Consider the following 20774-nt stretch of genomic DNA (forward strand, 5'->3'; position numbering starts at 1 on the left):
ACCCGCTGGGTTCCTCCAGCATTTTGTGTGTGTTTAATCTGCATTTCCAGCATCTGCAGAATCTCTTGTAGATTCTCCAAATGGAATCACAGCTCTGAAATGCCCTGGGATGGAGATGGAGATGCCTACTGATCACTGGGAGTGCAGCAGCCAAATTAAATCAGGTCAAAAAGCAAAGGATTACACCTGTAAGGAACCTGAAACAAAAGCAAAATGTGCTGGCAACGCTCAGTAAGCCAATGAGCCAATAGGCTAACGAAATGAGTGGGTCTAACCTTAATTACATTTGAGATTCTGAAGAAGCAATTGAGAAACAAACGCTAACATTCGGTGGAGTTTCCTAAAACGTGTAATGTAAACTGAGGAACAGCATCTTACCTTCCAAATGGGTATTTTAAGTTCAAGTTTATTGTCATCTGACCGTATGTATGTGTGTGTGTGTATATACACACACACACACACACACACACACACACACAACCAAATGAAATAATGGTCCTTTGGATCACAGTGCATCCACTCAACATATATCACACACAGCACATAAAACAAAATATTATACCTTGAGTTAATAAAATATAATTTAAAATGCATGTGTTAAAGCGCAGCACAGATAAACAGTAAACACTACTGTGAGTACTCGCTGACCTAGTGACGAGACCCTGGTGGTGGCAGGGTCTGAGGGAAGAAGCTATTACCCAGTCTGGCAGTCCTAGTCCTAATTCTCCTGTATATCATTCCTGATGGTAGTGGTTCAAAGAGATTGTGGGATAGCTGGTAGGGATCCTCAAAATCCTCTGGGCCCTTTGTCCCAGTAAATGTCACAAATAAGGCGGGGACAGAGACCCCTTTGATCCTCTCAGCAGTTCTTACTACCCTCTGCAGGGTCTTGCAGTCTGATGCCTTGCAGCTTCCATACCACACAGTAATGCAGCCAGACAAGGCACGCTCAATGGTGCTCATGCAGAAAGTAGTTAGAATGAGAGCAGGGAAGCCCTGCACACCTCATCTTCTCAGCTCCTGTGTCTCTTGATCAGTGAGGAGGAATTGTGGGTCCAGGCTAGACTGTCCATTTTGCGCACACTAAGGAACTTTATGCTCTACATGGCAGAGCCAGTGATGCACAAGATAGAGAGGTCGACCTGTGCCTTCCTGAATGATTTACATCTGTGGTACCACCTCACCCACCCATAACTCTTAACGCCAGCACTACATTTGTGTTTTTTTTAGCCCATCACCCTTATTGGGGCAAAGGCCAGCCTGCCTGAGTCCTCTGTCTTGGGCCAGTCTTGCAAGTTGTCCCCAGGTGTAGCCCATCTTCTTGGTGCATACTTCCTCTCCAAAGTTGAGGTCTTTGGAGCTTGTGTTGGCATTTCTGCAGCTCTGGGTTTTTTCATGATGGGGTTGCTGGTCCCCTGCCCAACCCTCCTCCTTTTGCAGCCGTACTTGGGACTGTCCATGTTGGGGTTAGCACATTTGTAGTCATATCTTTATTTCGATCGTGTATTATTGGGTTCCAAATTTTAAAGTAATTTTGTACTTTGGTATCTTCACATTCAGATTCAGATTCACTTATCATGTGTACATCGAAACATACAATGAAATGTGTTGTTTGCGTTAACAATCAACACAAGCAAGGATGTGCTGGGGAACGCCAGCAAGTGTCACCACACCTTTTGGTGCCAACATAGCACGCCCACCTTGTTCAACAGAACAACACAAGCAGCAACTACAAAACAACAACAGTATTTTGGCAACAACTGTCATTATTTTGGTCATCCTTTTTGAGACCCATTTTTGGAAATTCCAGATTATTGGTTGAATTGCCATCTATTCTCTCCATTCTACCTCTCTTTGCAACTTAAGATATGCTTGTCTTCTCCCTTTTGCAGTTCTAATGAAGGGTCCATGACCTGGAACATCAACTCTCTTGCACTCCTCACATGCCCACCTGAGCCCTTCTAGTACATTTAATGTTGTTCCGAATATTAACAATCAATAAGTAATGCAATTTCCACGGATATTAAGAACTGATAAATACCTAGCAATGCTTCTGACTTCAGGTAAAGGCACTGACTTTATATTCCTTTTTATGAAGCCCTAAGGTAGACCATTGAGAACATCTTCAATAGGTGATGCCTTAAGGACACTCACTGTCCAGGACATGCTCTCTTCTCATTACAGCTGTGTATTTAATATTTCAGTAATATCTGAGTAATCTTGTAAATATATTGTTTGATTAAGCATTCATTATGGTTAAATGTAAAAATATGTAAATGGCATATGTCATGACACTATCACGTGATATGAGTGTGTCTTACTTAAAGTAAAAGACGGTTAGACTCGCATTTCTTGGCTCCTTGTTCTTCTTCTAATTAGTTTAATGTTTTGAAGCTACAAAATATAACAATTACTACCATGAAGGAGATGGTACAGGAGCCTGAAGACACACAGTCAATGCTTTAGCAACAGCTTCTCCACTCCACCATTGGATTTCTGAATGGACATTGAATCCATAAGCTCATTTTTGCTTTACCTTTGCACTACATTTTTTTTTATATTTCTTATTGTAACTAATAGTAATTTTGTATGTATTGCACCATTCTGCTGCCACAAAACAACAAATGTAACAATATATGTCAGCGATAGTAATCCTGATCCTGAATCTGATACTGTTTCTGAACTTTGGCTTCCCAAACTACAATTAAATATAAATACCAGCCCAGGTCTACAAAATTGGAGGTAAACCGCTTCATTATCAACTGCATTTTGAAGAAAAACTTTTTCACACAAAGAGTTGTGGTTCTGCGGAATGCTCTGCCTCAGAAGGCAGTGGAGGCCAATTCTCTGGATTCTTTCAACAAAGAGTTAGATAGAGCTCTTAAAGATAGCAGAGTGAAGGGATATAGGGAGAAGGCAGGAAAAGGGTACTGATTGTGGATGATCAGCCATGATCACAGTGAATGGCGGTGCTGGCTCTGAGGGCTGAATGGCCTATCCCTGCACCTATTGTCTATTGCATCAACTTCTCATCAAGATCTGGATAAATGAAGATGTACCAGCAGACTTTAGAGACTCAGCAATCATTACCATCTACAAAAGGAAAGGCGATCGATCCAAATGTGGAAACTATCATGGAATTTCCCTGTTAGCAACAGCAGGAAAGATCCTCACCCGCATCATGACAACCAGCTCAAGCCTTTAGCTGAGGAGATCCTTCTGGAGACACAAGCCGATTTTAGACCATCACATGGAGCAGTCAACATGATCTTCACAATGCGACAACTACAAGAAAAATGTTGTGAAGAACTTCAACCTTTGTACATGGCATTCACCGACCTCACCAAAGCCTTTGACTTGGTATCAAGGGAACTCCTATGGGATGTCCGATCCACCTATGGATGCCCTGAAAAGTACATTCGAATCCTGAGACTCCTCCACGATGGCATGCTTGCCACAGTCATGGTCAGCAACAGTAACTGTGAGTCTTTTCAAGTGAGATCAGGAGTAAAACAGGGATGTGTGATTGCCCCAACTTTGTTCACCATCTTCATTTTGACAATCATCCACATTTTCAAGGACGACTTACCCTCAGGAATTGAAATTGTCTACAGAACAGATGGAAGACTTTTCAATCTTGCCCGTCTCAAGTCCAAAACAAAAACATCCACGAGTTCCCTCATCGAGTTCCAATACGCAGATGACAACGGTGTTGCAGCTCTTTCAGAAAACTACCTACAACAGATTCTGATGCCTTCAACCGTGCATACACGAAACTTGGACTTACCATTAATTCCAAGAAGACTCAGATCATCTATCAACCGTCACCAACTGAGATAAATCAGATAGAACCATCAATTCAACCTGGCGAAACAACCCTGGAAAACGTGGACCACTTTCCGTACCTTGGAAGTCACCTCTCCTCCAATGTTGACCTTAATGACAAGATCCAACATCGTCTTAAATGCACTGGAACAGCTTTTCGACATCTCCGAACAAGAGTCTTTCATGATCTTGACATCCGAACAGACACCAAGTTAGTGTACAAAGCAGTGGTAATCCCAACGCTCCTGTATGCATCAGAAACCTGGACAACATACCGACGACATCTGAAGGCACTTGAAAAGTTCCATCAACGCTGTCTTCGAAACATCTTAAATATCATTTGGGAAGATAGAAGAACCAACGTCAGTGTGCTAAATGAAGCAAAGACAACAAGCATTGAAGCCTATGTCATCAAGATCCAACTAAGATGGAGAGGTCATGTTGTTCAGATGAAAGACGAACGTCTGCCGAAACAAATCTTCTACTCCCAGCTTAAAGAAGGCAAACGTAAAAGAGACAGACAACAGAAGAGATTCAAAGACGTCTTAAAAGCCAACATGAAGAAATGTAACATCGACATCAACAATTGGGAAACCAATGCCAAGGACAGGAAACGCTGGCAAGCCATCATCTGAGAAGGAACAGCAACTTTCGAAGCCAACAGATGTGCAGAATTAGAAGAAAAGAGAAGAAAATGGAAAGAGAGGCAGCAACAACCAAAGCCCGATCTGCCATCTGGAACTACCTGTCCTGAACACAGAGGAACTTTCAAAGCCAGGATTGGACTCATAAGTCACTTGAGAGCCCATAAGTAGATCCAACAGAATGAAGACCATCATCCTCGACCTCGAGAGATAGTCACGATGACTGTTTTTGAATTTTGGCGTCCCAAACTACAATTCCTCTGTTAGTTTTATGATTTAAGGAATCCAAATATCATTTGAAAATATGCAAATCCTCTTTTGGCTTTTTTAGTCTTGTGCTGGTTATTTTTGGTCTGAAAGTTCATGCAATAAACCAAGCCACAAGCTGAATGTACATTTGGGATATTGTTTCAAAGTAATTTCCATACTTTGGTAAAGTAGGCTTTACATCAAACAGTATAGATCTTCAAACTAGAAATAAAACTTTATAGCACATGTAATACACACATACACATTCAGTGGCCATATTATTACTTACACCTGTTCATTACTGCAAATATTTAATCAGCCAATCATATCGTAGCAACTCAATGCATAGAAGCATGTAGACATGGTCATGAAGTTCTGTTGTTGTTCAGACCAAACATCAGTATGGGGAATAAATGTGATCTAAGTGACTTTCACTGTGGAATGATTGTTGTCTTCAGACGGGGTGGTTTGAGTATCTCAGAAACTGATGATCTCCTGGGATTTTCACACACAGCAGTCTTTAGAGCAGGAGTTTCCAACCTATTTTATGGCATGGATCCTTACCATTAACCAAGGGGCCCTGGTTGGGAGCCCCTGCTCTAGAGTTTACAAAGAATGGTGCAAAAAACCTAAAATAAAACATCCAGCGAGTGGCAGTTCTGGGGGCAAAAATGTTTTGTTAATGAGAGAGGTCAGAGGAGAAGGGACAGACTAGTTCAAGCTGACAGAAAGGCGAAAGTAATTCAAATGATCACGTGTTACAACAGTGGTGTGTAGAAGAACATCTCTGAGTGCATAAGACTTCAAACCTTGAAGGGGATGGGCTACAGTAGCAGAAGACTATGAACGTACTGTGGCAGTTTAACAGGTACAGGAGGTACTCCTATAAAGTGACTACTGAGGGTAATATTCAAATTATAAGAAATAAGGAATTCCTAGCAAAGAAGAAAGAGGAAATAGCTTTAAAGCCCAGAATTCTAGTTTTGGTTAGGATGTATTCATCCAAAGTCAATGCTAACTGAAGTTATGCACTAGGACATTGTTATTCATTAATAATGTGCGAGTGTGACATTAGAATACTTTGCATATTACTTACCAATCATTACTAGATTTTGGTACAAAATATTGATTAATGTTGCATTTTTCATATTGAAATTGCAATTGTGCTAATTCTTTCTGGGTGTAATAAGTGGTGTAAACAAAACAAGCTATTGGAAATGTCCTAGGCCTAATCATCAGTAATGTTTATATGCTGAGGTACATCTGTCTAACGCAGAAATGGAAGTATAAACTGACCTTAGTGTGATATACAAGGATGCTTTATTTGGCATCTGTGCAGGATATGAGTGTGGCATCCAACTTCCTTTACTCAACTTTAATAAGTCCCAAGGGGTAACTGTTTCAAAGAAACTATTAATTGCTTAATAATGGACCAAAGCAAACAACTCAAGGGCACAAGCTCTGAAAGCTATTTTTCAAAAGATACACTAGTGTGGTAATATAATATTCCCTTTGCCTCAGTTCTCTAGAGTGACGTCCACAAAAAACATGCTTATACAAAGTTCTGCTGACAAGCCATAGCATCTGACAAAAGTGGTTTCTGATAACTTAGCTACGGAATTATTTTACATGGAGAAGTCAGATCATACTTCATTCCCTCCACCCCCCAAACACTCACCTTTCCCCTCATCTGGTCTCACCTATCATTTGTCAGCTTGTACTCCTTCCACTTCCCCCCACCTTTTTTTTCTGGCTTCTTCCTCCCTTCCCCCCTTCCTCTCCGGTCCTGATGAAGGGCCTCTGCCCAAAATGTTAACCGTTTATTCCCCTCCTTATGAGAAGGGGTAATATACTTTGAAAACACAGTTGAGATGAAGGTTGAAGGTGGCTGGGTTAAACAGAGAAAATGTAATTGGCAATTGGTTTTATTGAATGTAATTTGTTGGTGTTGAAATAAAAAATTAATTTAAAAAAAGAAAACACAGCTGTACAACAGCAAGATTGAACATCACAGCAACTTCATGTCAACTCTACTGTTATCATAGTGCAATCTTAAAAGGGAGCATTTCAACTCAACCACAATTCAAATTACTTTTACTTAAGGTCAAGAAGCCCAACATGCAGTTAAACATAGAAACATAGAAACATAGAAAATAGGTGCAGGAGTAGGCCATTCGGCCCTTCGAGCCTGCACCGCCATTTATTATGATCATGGCTGATCATCCAACTCAGAACCCAGCCTTCCCTCCATACCCCCTGACCCCTGTAGCCACAAGGGCCATATCTAACTCCCTCTTAAACATAGCCAATGAACTGGCCTCAACAGTTTGCTGTGGCAGAGAATTCCACAGATTCACCACTCTCTGTGTGAAGAAGTTTTTCCTAATCTCGGTCCTAAAAGGCTTCCCCTCTATCCTCAAACTGTGACCCCTCGTTTTGGACTTCCCCAACATCGGGAACAATCTTCCTGCATCTAGCCTGTCCAATCCCTTTAGGATCTTATACGTTTCAATCAGATCCCCCCTCAATAAATTCCAACGAGTACAAGCCCAGTTCATCCAGTCTTTCTTCATATGAAAGTCCTGCCATCCCAGGAATCAATCTGGTGAACCTTCTTTGTACTCCCTCTATGGCAAAAATGTCTTTCCTCAGATTAGGGGACCAAAACTGCACACAATACTCCAGGTGTGGTCTCACCAAGGCCTTGTAAAACTGCAGTAGTACCTCCCTGCTCCTGTACTCGAATCCTCTCGCTATAAATGCCAGCATACCATTTGCCTTTTTCACCGCCTGCTGTACCTGCATGCCCACTTTCAATGACTGGTGTATAATGACACCCAGGTCTCGTTGCACCTCCCCTTTTCCTAATCGGCCACCATTCAGATAATAATCTGTTTTCCTATTTTTGCCACCAAAGTGGATAACTTCACATTTATCCACATTAAATTGCATCTGCCATGAGTTTGCCCACTCACCCAACCTATCCAAGTCACCCTGCATCCTCTTAGCATCCTCCTCACAGCTAACACTGCCACCCAGCTTCGTGTCATCCGCAAACTTGGAGATGCTGCATTTAATTCCCTCATCCAAGTCATTAATATATATTGTAAACAACTGGGGTCCCAGCACTGGGCCTTGCGGTACCCCACTAGTCACCGCCTGCCATTCTGAAAAGGTCCCGTTTATTCCCACTCTTTGCTTCCTGTCTGCTAACCAATTCTCCACCCACACCAATACCTTACCCCCAATACCGTGTGCTTTAAGTTTGCACACTAATCTCCTGTGTGGGACCTCGTCAAAAGCCTTTTGAAAATCCAAATATACCACATCCACTGGTTCTCCCCTATCCACTCTACTAGTTACATCCTCAAAAAATTCTATGAGATTCGTCAGACATGATTTTCCTTTCACAAATCCATGCTGACTTTGTCCGATCATTTCTCCGCTTTCCAAATGTGCTGTTATCACATCCTTGATAACTGACTCCAGCAGTTTCCCCACCACCGACGTTAGGCTAACCGGTCTATAATTCCCCGGTTTCTCTCTCCCTCCTTTTTTAAAAATTTGCAGATGATATCAAGATTGGGGGTATAGGGGACAGCGAGGAAGGCTTTCAAAGCTTGCAGTAGGATCCGGACCAGCTGGAAATTTGGCTGAAAAATGGCAGATGGAATTTAATGCAGACATGTGTGAGGTGTTGCACTTTGGAAGGACCACCCAGGGTGGAATTTACACAGTGAGTTGTAGGACACTGAGGAGTGCAGTAGAACAGAGGAATCTGGATATAAAGATCCATAATTCCTTGAAAGTAGCATCATAGGAAGATGGGGTTGTAAAGAAAGCTTTTGGTGCATTGACTTCATAAATCAAAGAATTGAACATAGGAGTTGGGATGTTACGTTGAAGCTGTATAAGATGTTGGTGAGGCCTAATTTGGAGTATTGTGTGTGGTTTTCAGAATCAGGTTTATTATCACCAGCATGTGTTGTGAAATTAGTTAACTTGGCAGTAGCAGTTCAATATAATACATGATAATATAGGAAGAAGAATAAATAAATAAATAAATTATAGTAAGTATATATGTATATTGAATAGATTAAAAATAGTGCAGAAACAAAAATAATATTACTCCGGGTCTCTGCAAGAAACACTCAGAATCTGAATCAGGTTTGATATCACTGGCATATGTCATCAAATTCGCAAACACGAGGAAATCTGCAGATGCTGGAAATTTAAGCAACACACACAAAATGCTGGTGAACGCAGCAGGCCAGGCAGCATCTATAGGGAGAGGTACAGTCGAAGTTTCGAGCCGAGACCCTTCCCGAAACGTCGACTGTACGTCTTCTCATAGATGCTGCCTGGCCTGCTGCATTCCACCAGCATTTTGTGTGTGTTGCTGTCATAAGATTGGTGGTTTTGCAGCTGTAGTACACTGCAATACATATTTTTTTAAAAACTATAAATTACAATAAGAAATATATATGAAAAACTAAATTAAGTAGTGCAAAAATAGTGAGGCAGTGTACATGGGTTCATTATCCATTCAGAAATCTGCTGACGGCAGGGAGGAAGCTGTTCCTGAACAGTGAAGTGTTTGTTTTCAGGCTTCCCAAGATGTCCTTGGTGAACCACAGCGACATGCTGCAGGTGGCTTACAAAACTTCTAAAAATACCTCTTTTGAATTACTCTCACTACAGTCTGCAGCATGTAGTTTCCCTTTAAGCAACATATGTTTGAACCATCTTAATGAACTAGTGATTTCACGATCTTCTGAAGGGGTCACCAGACTTAACTCTCAAACATGTAGGTACAACACTATGAATTAGATGAAAGTACATTGCTATGGCCAGAAGCGAGGTGGGACGGGAGGACTCCAAGCCAGGCTGAAACGCAGGGGGATGAATCACCCTCTACCCAGCATCTTTTTAGCAAATAGACAGTCATTGGACAAAGTTTGGATCACTGAAGGATGCCCGACTGCTGTAGCAGGGCTTGAATGCTATTACCACTTACAAAGTGGAACCAAATGACATAGGCAACAACTATATTTATTGCTTATTTATTTATTATTATTTCTTTTACATTTGCACAGGTTATTGCCTTTTGCACATTGCTTGTTTGTCGGTACTGTTGAGTGCAGCTTTTCATTGTGTTTCTTGGATTTAGTGTGTATGCCTGCAAAAAAGCAAATCTCAGGGTTGCATATGGTGACATATATGTACTTTGATAATAAATTTACTTTGAACTTTGAGGCTTCTTACCTCCTCCATGATGGTAGCAATGAGAAGAGGGCATGTCCTGGGTGATGAGGGTCCGTAATGATGGATGCCACCTTTTTGAGGCATCACCTTTTGAAGATATCCTCGACGCTGGGAAGTTAGTGCCCATGATGGAGCTGATTGAGTTTGCAATTTTCTGCCACTTTTTCAAAAGTTGTGCAGTGGCCCCTCCATACCAGCTGGTGTTGCCACCAGTTAGAACGTCCTCCATGGTATACCTGTAGAAATTTGCCAGTCTTTGGTGATATACCAGTCACCTTAAACTCCTAATGAAATAGAGTCGCTGTCATGCCTTGTTTGTATTTGCAACAGTATGTTAGACCCAGGATAGATCTTCAGAGATATTGACACCTAGGAACTTGAAACTGCTCATCCTTTCCACTGCTGATCCCTTAATTAGGACTGGTGTGTGTTTCCCTTGACTTCCCCTTCCTGAAGTCCACAATCAATTCTTTGGTTTGACTGACATTGAGTGCAAGGTTGTTGTTGTGACTCCTGTACACCACCTCATCACCATCTGAAATTCTGTCATCAGCATATTTATAGATGGCATTTAAGCTGTGCCTAGCCACACAGTCGTGGGTAAGGAGAAAGTAGAGCTGTAGGCTAAAACACACATTCATGAGGTGCACCAGTGATGGTCAGTGAGGAGGAAATGTTATTTCCAACCTACACAAACTGTGGTCTTCCAGAGAGGAAATAAAAGATTCAATTGCAGAGGGCAGAACAGAGACTCAGGTTTTAGAGCTCGTTGACTAGAACTGAGGGTATGATTGTGTGGAACGCTGAGCCGTAATCAATAGACATCAGCTAGAGATAAGTATTGTTACTGTCCAGGTGATCCAAGGCCAAGTGGAGTTCCAGAGGAATTGCATCTGCTGTAGACCTATTGTCTACAGGCAATTGTCTACACCTCAGCAGTGAAAGATTGAAGATTTTCATGTACACTTTCACCAGTTGGTTGTCACAGGTTTTCAATGCCCTACCAGGTATACCTTCAGGACCTGACACCTTGTAAGAGTTCACCCTTGTGAAAGATATTCGGACGTCAGCCTCTGTGATAGAGATCACAGAGTCACCAAATGCTGTGGAATTAGCACAAGTGATATTTTATTCTCCCTTTCAAAGTGTACATAAAAGGCGTTGAGCACATCTGGGAGAGGAACATCACAGCCATTCATGATGTTAGGGAGGAAGTAAAGGCCTGCAAACCCTGCCACCACTGCCAATTCCATCTCTAACATCATTCAAAATTGTTTTTTTTTTAACCCTTAAAAAAGCCTTCCATAGGTTGGTACCTGGACTTCTTGTATAGCCTGGATCACTGCTCTTGAATGCCACAGATATAGCATTCAGCCAACAACAAATCTCCTGGGCTCAACATGGCTTTTGGTTTGGGTATGTCCAGAATGGTCTAGAAGGCACACACTCATCCATACAGGTCTTCATGAAGCTGGTGACAACTGTGGTGTATTCATTCAAATTCAAAGATGAGTTCCTTAATATTGTCTAGTCCACCGACTTAAAGCAGAAAACCTTTTCAACATGTCCTCATAACTGACATCTTTTATATTCACTCTGATGAATCAGCCATACATCATCTCCAAAACAAGTATATCCATCCTCTTGTGCGATGCCTGGAACAGATATCTGCTCCTACAGTTTGTATATTTGCCACATAAAACTTGGTTCCTGGACTTCTTGAGATAAGAAGACTCCTTTTCATTAAGTTTTTTCTTCATGTTTTCTCAGGACTGAACTAAGATGTCTTATAGGCATGTTCTGATATAGGCATTGTATTGCTGCTGCAAAGTCAACAAATTTCACTGCATATGCTGGTGATATTAAACCTAATTCTGATTTTGCATAGTGAGAAGCAACTAACTCAGAGTCTGCGGAAACCAAGACTCAATGCTCAGAGTCTATCCCTGCATCTTCCAGCAGAAGTGAAGAAAACTAATAAAATTTCTCTTGTGTTTAGTCATTAATTGTAATACTCCATCAGAATCGAGTCTCTTCATTTGATTTCCTCTGAACCCATTGTCCTGCCGAAGGGTCTGAGCCCAAAACGTTGACTGTACTCTTTTGCATAGATGCTGCCCGGCCTGCTGAGTTCCTCCCAGCATTTTGTGTGTGTTGTTCCTAAATACAGATATACTGTAATATTTACTTTATTTGGCATTGAGGTCAACCTTAAATTTGCCACTAAACCCGTAAAATTAAAAATGAAAGAAATTACCTAAGTTATTGAAGGGTATCTATAGGAGTGGCACGGTAGCAGAGTGGTTAGCACGATGCTTTACTGAACCGGTTCAATTCCCACTGCTGCCTGTGTGACCACGTAGGTTTCCTCTGGCTGTTCCAGTCCGAAGACGAAACCGGATGGATGGTCATTGTAAATTGTCCTGTAATTATGCTAAGGTTAAATTGGTTGGTTGCTGGGCAGTGCGGCTCGAAGGGCCAGAAGGGCCTGTTCTGTACTGTATCTCAATTTTTAAATAAATAACAGACAGATAGATGTAGTGACTGTGAGGATTTCCTCCGGGCACTCTGATTTCACCTCACATTCTGAAGACATACGGGTTGGAAGGTTAATTGGTCACACAGGTGTAATTGGGCAGCATGGGCTCATTGGGCTAGAAAGGCCTGTTACTGTGTTCCAACTCGAAATAAAATTTTTTTAAAATATGAATGTTGTCAGGATATCCTAAACATTGCTCTGATATGCAAATGCCTTGTGTCTAACAGTGTGCAGAACATGGGTCACTGAAAGGGTTAAGTTATGCCTATTGAAACAGAACAGCTCAAAGTAACTTTATTATCAAAGTACATATATGTCCCACATACGACCCTGAGATTCGTTTTCGTTTTCTTTGGGCATTCACAGTAAATTCATGAAATACAATAGAATCAATAACAAAAAATGCACACAAGTTGGACAACCAACCAGTATGCAACAGGCAACAAACTGTGCAAATACAAAAAGAAAACAATAGTAATAATAAATAAATAAATAAATAATACATAAATACTGAGAGCATGAGGTGAAGGGTCCTTGAAAGTGAGTCCATAGGACTGTGCGAACAGTTCATTGTTGTTGTGAGTGAAGTTGAGTGAACCTAACCTTTCTGGTACAAGGGCCTGCTGGTTGCAGAGTAATAACTGTTCCTGAACCTGGTGGGTTGGGTCCTGCGGCTCCTGAAGTTCCTTCCTGATGGCAGCAGCGAGAAGAGAGCAAGGCTTACTGTTAATTACTTTCTCTGCCAAATTGTGGAGCACAATGAGTGCACAATAAAGCCTATGGGGAGAATTTTTGTGAGTAATATGTACTTTATGTCTGTAAATGTCAAATTGTTTTCAGTGCAGTAAGTCCAAAATGCTGTTAGCATTGCAGGCGTTTACTCAAAGCCCCACAATACTTCAAACAGATGGCAAACTAGGTTGCAAAATTAAGATGCTCTGTGCAGCAAAATAACTAGTTAGACTGTATATCCCACATACTGCAATGATGCTGGCAATGTCACCTTTTAACGAAACACTGAAGGAGCAGACTGTATGTCACTCTCATTTATCCGCAGTAATTTTAAAGTCTGTTCTACATCAAAAAGGACCTTTTCTTTAGCTGGACCTTTAAATAACACCCTAAATCTATCCTACCCTTTCTTGTAACATTAAATAAAATCTGAAAAGGCACCAGAGCATCGATTACAAGTGAGCGGAGAAAAAATTGAGATGATTCTCTTTCTGGCACAACTTTGTTTTGGATCAAAGTAGACTGCTCTCTCCTCCTGGACTGACACACTTTACCACCTCGGTCTTGTCCCTTTGATCTATTAATTAAGAGTACTCCAGTAGCAGGTGGCACTGATAGAGTGCAAGGCAAATTGAACACATCTCTCTCATGGCGACCAGATAACCATTTAGTTAGCAATACCAATCCATTATTCAAAAATGAAATAGAACGGAGAGAAAGAAAGCAAACCACAGGTACAAAGCGGTGAAGGAAAAGGTTACAGTACAGAAAAAGGCAATGAATCATTTTTCACAACAATGGTATAAATGGATTTTAAAAGAATGAGATCAGATTGCACAATTATGCTTTGGCAGAAAGACACGCTTGTAACTTTAAACTGAAAAGGAGAACGAGTGAAGTGAACAGCGAAGCATGCTGGTAAAATACCAAATGTTTTCATGTAGCCCTGTCTCTCATGTAGAAAAACAAAGTAATTTAGCGAATAGATAACATTGTCAAAGAGACATAAAACAGAGAACTGAAGGGGATGGGGGTAGGTAGCGAGAGAGATACTTGAAAAAAACTGCTGTATTAAATTTTGAGTTCAGTAATAAAAGTGCACAGAAATCGGAACAAGGTCATACTTACCACATCATTAGGAAGGCTTTGAAGATCATCAAATGGTGTCTCTAGTGTATTGTTGTCCACGTTTAGTATCACTACATCTTCTAAAGCCATGTTCCTCACTTTCTGTTGTGGAAAATGAAACATTTTTTGAAAAGAATGCATTTAGAAAAATGTAGTTTGACATCTGAGTTCATTAGCACTGGGGATTAAAGCCAGCTTGCAACAAAAGCAGGCCGAATTACTCATGGTATACTTCATGTCAGTCGCAGAGAAAGGGCAACATTGAAAGTTGGGTGAAGTGCAGTTTTGGAGTTGAAATATATCATATCTATAGCTCAAAGTATATTTTTTATTTTTTTTAAATTTTATTTAGAGATACGTTGTGGAACAGACCCTTCCAGTCCAATGAGCGCCGCGCCGCCCAGCATCCCCTGATTTAACCTTAGTCTAATCACAGGACAATTTACAATGAGCAATTAACCTGCTAACCAATACATCTGTGGGAGGAAGCCAGAGCACCTGGAGGAAACCCACATGCATACGGGAAAGACGTACAAACTTTCTTACAGAGGACACTGGAATTGAATTCTACGCTACCGTGGTACCCCAAATTTTCAAAATTTGTTACAAACCAACATTTTATGTATTTATTTATTCTTATTTATTCAGAGATACAGCATGGAACAGGCAGTTCTGGCAAATGAGTTGCAACGCCCAGCAACGCACCTATTAACACTCACCTAGTCACAGGACAATTTATACTGACCAACCAGACCTGATCCATGCCGTCTCTGGGAGAATATACAAGCTCCTTACAGGCAATGGCGGTATTGAACTCTGAACTCCAATGTCCCAAGCCATAATAGCATCACACTATCGAGGCACCCATTACACTTATAAAGGTTAATGTCAGCTGTTCATAAAAACATAAAACAAGTGATCTGCGTATTTTTATTACTGTTGTAATTTATTTGTCATTTTTATGTATGGTACATTTGAAGTTGCTTATTTATTTATTTCGCAATGCAGCACAGAGTGAGCCCTTCTGGCCTTTCAAACCACATACCCCACAACCTCCAATAAATCTGATGAACACCAACCTAATTTACAATGACCAACTAACACACCCAGTACATCTTTGGACTGTGAGAGAAAACCAGGGCACCCAGGGAAAACTCATGCATTTCTATGGTGAGGACGTACAAAGGCTCATTACAGAATGGCACCAGAACTGAACACCAAACTCTGGAATGCCTCAAGCTGTAATACCACCGAGCTAATCGCTATGTTACCATGGCACCTCACGGTATTAATTTTTTTTGAATTACTAATGGAAAGCAATGAAATAAACCAGTACTTACATTAGACGGTCTAACCTTGCATTAAAAGACACACACAGTGCACCGTTGAAGTTCTCTCACTAATAGAAACCGATGCCCTCAGTATTACAAGATATTCTCCATCTAATCAAAAGGTCCAGAGATTCATCTTGCCAACTACTAAGCACATTGTTTATTACGCCTATAAATATGGCTTACCAAGAATTTCAGACTTAATCAATAAATGCTGTTTTCCTAATACAAACAGTGCTTTGTTTTCAAAATGACACCACCACAGTTAAAATCCATTAACTTTTCAAACAAACTCCAGGGGTCCTTACTCACTTGCTTATTAAGTAGAAAACAGTCAGTACTATTTGTCTTGATGATATGCCTTTTTAAATCCACACTCAAATTAGGACCTTAGCATATTGCCATCAAGTTCTCAGAAAGCCTCACTACAATTCAGGACAAATAAAAATATACAGAAATGTCCTACAAACACTTGAAGATAAGAGTTGCAAACTTCAGATGACACGGAAGTTAAATGACAATTCTTTAAACTGATTCTCCTCCTAATCAAGTTAAAGAAGTAAAGGATATAGAAAATTGTATTGAATAGTCATTAGTTCTTGTTTTGAGAATTTACACCAATATTTTGCCTTTATAATGGCTTAAAGTAATGTGGAAAGAATGTATCTCATTTCTCAAAGTGACAAACGTAATTTTTTAAAACATACGCCGGTATGTCAATCTGGCTGCCAGAAGCAGGAAAAGCTTATGATATTAAATTTTATGCTTTCATGCCCCGGCAGTAACCAGAAGGACTTAATGAAATCCTCTCCAGATTTACAATCTGAAGCAGCTATTCAGCAGAAAGATATGGTGAGGCGAGACATGTCCTCTGACCTTTAAACTCTTTGATCCTTGCCCAGCGGGTGAGCAGCGACCCCCTTCTGTGTGTTTTCCACTTTCCTGCCAAACTGTTACCTAGAGTCTGCAACAGCAATGATCTTAAGCAGGTGATTTTTGGGGGTATATTATCATAAACAGCTGTAACGGACTGATCTGAAACTAACTCCACTGACATGAAGGATGTCCAAGCCATTTTCTTATTATTAAACTCAGCAAAGTCCCATTTGTGTTGGTCATTTTGAAATTGAACACATCCTGCTGGCTTTTGAAGGAAAATTGCTGGCAATTAAAGTTAAGCTATGCATTGTCTGCACAGAAGTTATACCTTTGACAATATGGGGATTGGGGCTACCAGCAACAACAGAGAACAAAAATCAGAACATCTTAAAAGTACACAATAAAATTGCAAAATAATTTCTTCTGACATTCTACCCTGTGTCCTGTATTTCCCCATTGTTTAACTACACTTAGTGGCCACTTTATTAGCTACCTTCTGCACCTAATAAAGTGGTCACTGAGTATACGTTCATGGTCTTCCGCTGCTGTAGCCCATCCACTTCGGAGTTTGATGTGTTGTGCATTCAGAGATGCTCTTCTGCACACCACTGTTGTAACATGTAGTTATTTGAGTTACTGTCACCTTTCTGTCTGCTTGAACCAGTCTGGCCATTCCCCTCTGGAGACCCTCATTAACAAGGCATTTTTGTCTGCACAACTGTTACTCGGTTGATTTTTTTTTTTGTTTTTGGCACTATCCTCTGTAAATTCTAGAGTCTGGTGTGAGTGAAAAATCCCAGAAGATCAGCAGTTTCTGAGATACTCAAACCACCATGGCTGGCACCAACAATCTTTCCATGGTCAAAGTCACTTAGATCACATTTCTTCCCCATTCTGATATTTGGTCTGAAGAACAACTGAACCTCTTCACCATGTCTGCATACTTTTATGCAGTGAGGTGCAGCCACATGATTGGCTGATTAGATATCTGCATTAACAAGCAAATGTACAGATGTACCTAATAAAGTGGCCACTGAGTGTATATTGCACACACTGAAATTGTAAAATAATTTCCTTTGACATTCCACTTTGCATTTCCCATTGTACAAACAATATTTTTATGCTTGAGTACTAGCCTGGTTATTCCAAGTTTTAGAACAACATTATTGTACTGGTTCCCTTTTCACAATGAAATTCACATGGAATAATCCTTGCAAATGAATACTCCCTAATGAATCTACCTGCCTGTTTCGAAGGCCCAGTTACAGCCAATATTTTAGTCTTCAGGCTGAGATCCTATTGGATACTGTGTATGGTGCTCAATCGATCTCCAGGAGGTCACTGTTCTCTGGAGATGGATTTTGTTCAGTACAGCAGGCAGTGATTATCCAAGTTGACAGGATTGAAGTCAATTATGCATTCTTTCCATCTATCCTAGACTGAAGGCATTTGCATATAGTTTTTCTGTTTGAATTACTAACACAAAAAAGAGGCAGGTTGCGCCAGTATGCTCAATTAATCACTCCTTCTTGTGGCCTTAAAGGTGTTCAGAGGAACTCAGCTTTCCTCCTAAAAGCCCCAAAGCTTGCCCCAGTTGTATCCATTCCACATACTAATGTTTATATGTGTTCTCCTTTCTCTTTCCTCTGAGGTGTCAGAAATCAGAATCAGAATCAGAATCAGGTTTATTATCCCCAGCATATGTCATGAAATATGTCGTTTTGCAGCAGCAGCAGTACACTGCAAAGCATAATAAAAACTATAAGTTACTATAAGAAATATATATATATACAAATTAAATTAAACAAGTAGTGCAAAAAGAGAGCAAAGAAAAACAAAAAGAAATAATGAGGCAGTATACATAAGTTCATTGTCCATTCATAAATCTCTGATGGTGGAAGGGAAGAAGCTGTTCATGAAACATTGAGTGTGTGTCTTCAGGCTCCTGTACATCCTCCTTGATGGCAGCAATAAGAAGAGGGCATGTCCTGGGTGATGGGTCTCCTGAATGATGGATGCCACCTTATTGAGGCATCACCTTTAGAAGGCACCCTGGATGCTGGGGAGGCTAGTGCCCATGATGGAGCTAGCTGGATTTGCAACTTTCTGTAGCTTTTTCCGATCCTGTGCAGTGGCCCCTCCATACCAAATGGTGATGCAACTGGTTAGAATGCTCTCCACAGTATATCTGTAGAAACTTGAAAGTATCTTTGGTGACGTACTATAATTCCTCATGAAATATAGCAGTTGCCCTGCCTTCTTTGTAAGTTCATCAATATGTTGGACCCTGGATGGATCTTCAGAGATGTTGACACCCAGTAACTTGAAACTGCTCATTCTTTCCACTTCAGGTCCCTGTGTGTTCCCTCAACTTCTCCTTCCTTAAGTACCCAATCAAGTCTTAATGACGTCGAGTGCAAGGTTGTTATTGTAACATGGTTCGAAGCCAATAGAATTCTTCCCTGATGTGGGAATTGAGTGAGTAACCTTGCCAGTGAAAGTAGCACTGAGTGAATACTAGATACACTGCCCAGCTTTAAATATCTGAATAGCCACAATTCTAATATTTGACCCACCGGTAATCAACAAGTCACAAAAGACTGTAAAAATCCCAATTTTGTATTAAGGTTATTAATCCAATAACTAAGACACAATTTAAAGACTTGACAAAACAATTATAACAAGATGTATGCCTGGTTTTTAATATCATGGGTTAATCAAATTCTAGAACTCCCTTTTAAACCCCAAAAATGTTAACCTTTTAAATTTTAAATTTGTTTGACAATTTTAAGACAGATTGCTAACTCTGAACATTAAGCCATCATGGATGTCAGTTCTGTTTTTTGCCATTTTCAAAAGAGATTAAGTCACACTTCAAGGAGAGAGAAAGGCAGAAGAAAGGAAATCATAGGCCAGTTAGTCTGGCCTCAGTGGCTGGGAAGATACTGGAGTCAATTGTAAAGGATCAACTTTCAAGGTACTTAGAGGCACATGGTAAAATAGGCCATCGTCAGCATGGTATCCTCAAGGGAACCTTCTTGCCCGACAAATCTGTTGGAACTCTTTGAAGAAAATTACAAGCAGAAGGCCTTTGACAAAGTGCCACAAATGAGACTGCTTAACAGGTTAAGAGGACGTGGTATTACAGGATAGATACTACCATGGATAAAGTGGCTGATTGGCAGGCAAAGAGTGGGAATAAGGGGAGACTTTTCTGGTTGGCTGCTGGTGACTAGTGGTGTTTCACAGGGGTCTGTGTTGGGACCAATTCTTTTTACGCTCCATGTCAATGACTTGAATAATGGAATTGAAGGCATTGTGGATGATACGAAGATAGGTGGAGGGGCAGGTGGTTTTGAGGAAGTAGGGAGTAAGGACTGAGACAGATTAGGAGAATGGGCAAATAAGTGGCAGATGGAACACAGTGTCCAGAATTTTATGGTCATGCACCTCCAGAGAAAAAATAAAAAGGTAGACTATTTTCTAAATGGACAGAAAATTCAAAAATCTGAGGTGCAAAGGGACTTAGGAGTCCCTGTGCAGGAATCCATAAAGGCTATTTTTCAGTTTGAGACTGTGGTGAGGAAGGCGAATGCAATATTATCATTAATTTCAAGGTGACTAGAATATAAAAGCAAGGATATAATATTGTTGAGCCTTTATAAAGCACTGGTGAGACCTCACTCCGAGTATCATGAGCAATTCTGGGCCCCTTAGACAGCACATGCTGACACTGGAAAGTGTTCAAAGAAGGTTCACGAAAATGATTTTTCCAGGATTGAACGGCTTGTCATTGGAAGAGCGTTTGATGGCTCTGGGCTTGTATTCACTAGAATTCAGGAGAATGAGGGGTGACCTAATTGAAATGTATCAAATGGTGAATGGTCTTGATAGAGTGGATGTGGAGAGGATGGTTCCTATGGTGAGGGAGTCTAAGACCAGAGGGCTCAGCCTCAGAATAGAGGGGCATCTTTTTAGAATGGAGATGAGGTGGAATTTCTTTACCCAAAGAGTGGTGAATCTGTGGAATTTGTTGACACAGCCTGCTGTGGAAGCCAAGTCTTCACAAATATTTAAGGCAAAGGTTGTTAGATTCTTGATTGATCAAAGCATGAAGTGACACAGGGAGAAGGCAGGAGATTGGGGCTGAGGGGCAAATGGATCAGCCACGATGAAATGACA

The 20774-nt window shown here is 40.7% G+C and overlaps 1 protein-coding gene across 5 annotated transcripts in view; it reads right to left on the reverse strand.

The window, feature by feature from the left end:
• Positions 1-20774, reverse strand: part of LOC134359757 (DENN domain-containing protein 1A-like) — a 634195-nt gene that overhangs the window by 221175 nt on the left and 392246 nt on the right. For all 5 annotated transcript variants that reach the window (XM_063073354.1, XM_063073353.1, XM_063073352.1 and 2 more), the window contains exon 12: positions 14383-14484. In XM_063073354.1, the coding sequence (XP_062929424.1) occupies positions 14383-14484 (102 nt within the window). The remainder of the gene's footprint in view (positions 1-14382; positions 14485-20774) is intronic.

Source organism: Mobula hypostoma, chromosome 21 (genome assembly GCF_963921235.1).
Source record: "Mobula hypostoma chromosome 21, sMobHyp1.1, whole genome shotgun sequence".
Lineage (NCBI taxonomy): Eukaryota > Metazoa > Chordata > Chondrichthyes > Myliobatiformes > Myliobatidae > Mobula > Mobula hypostoma.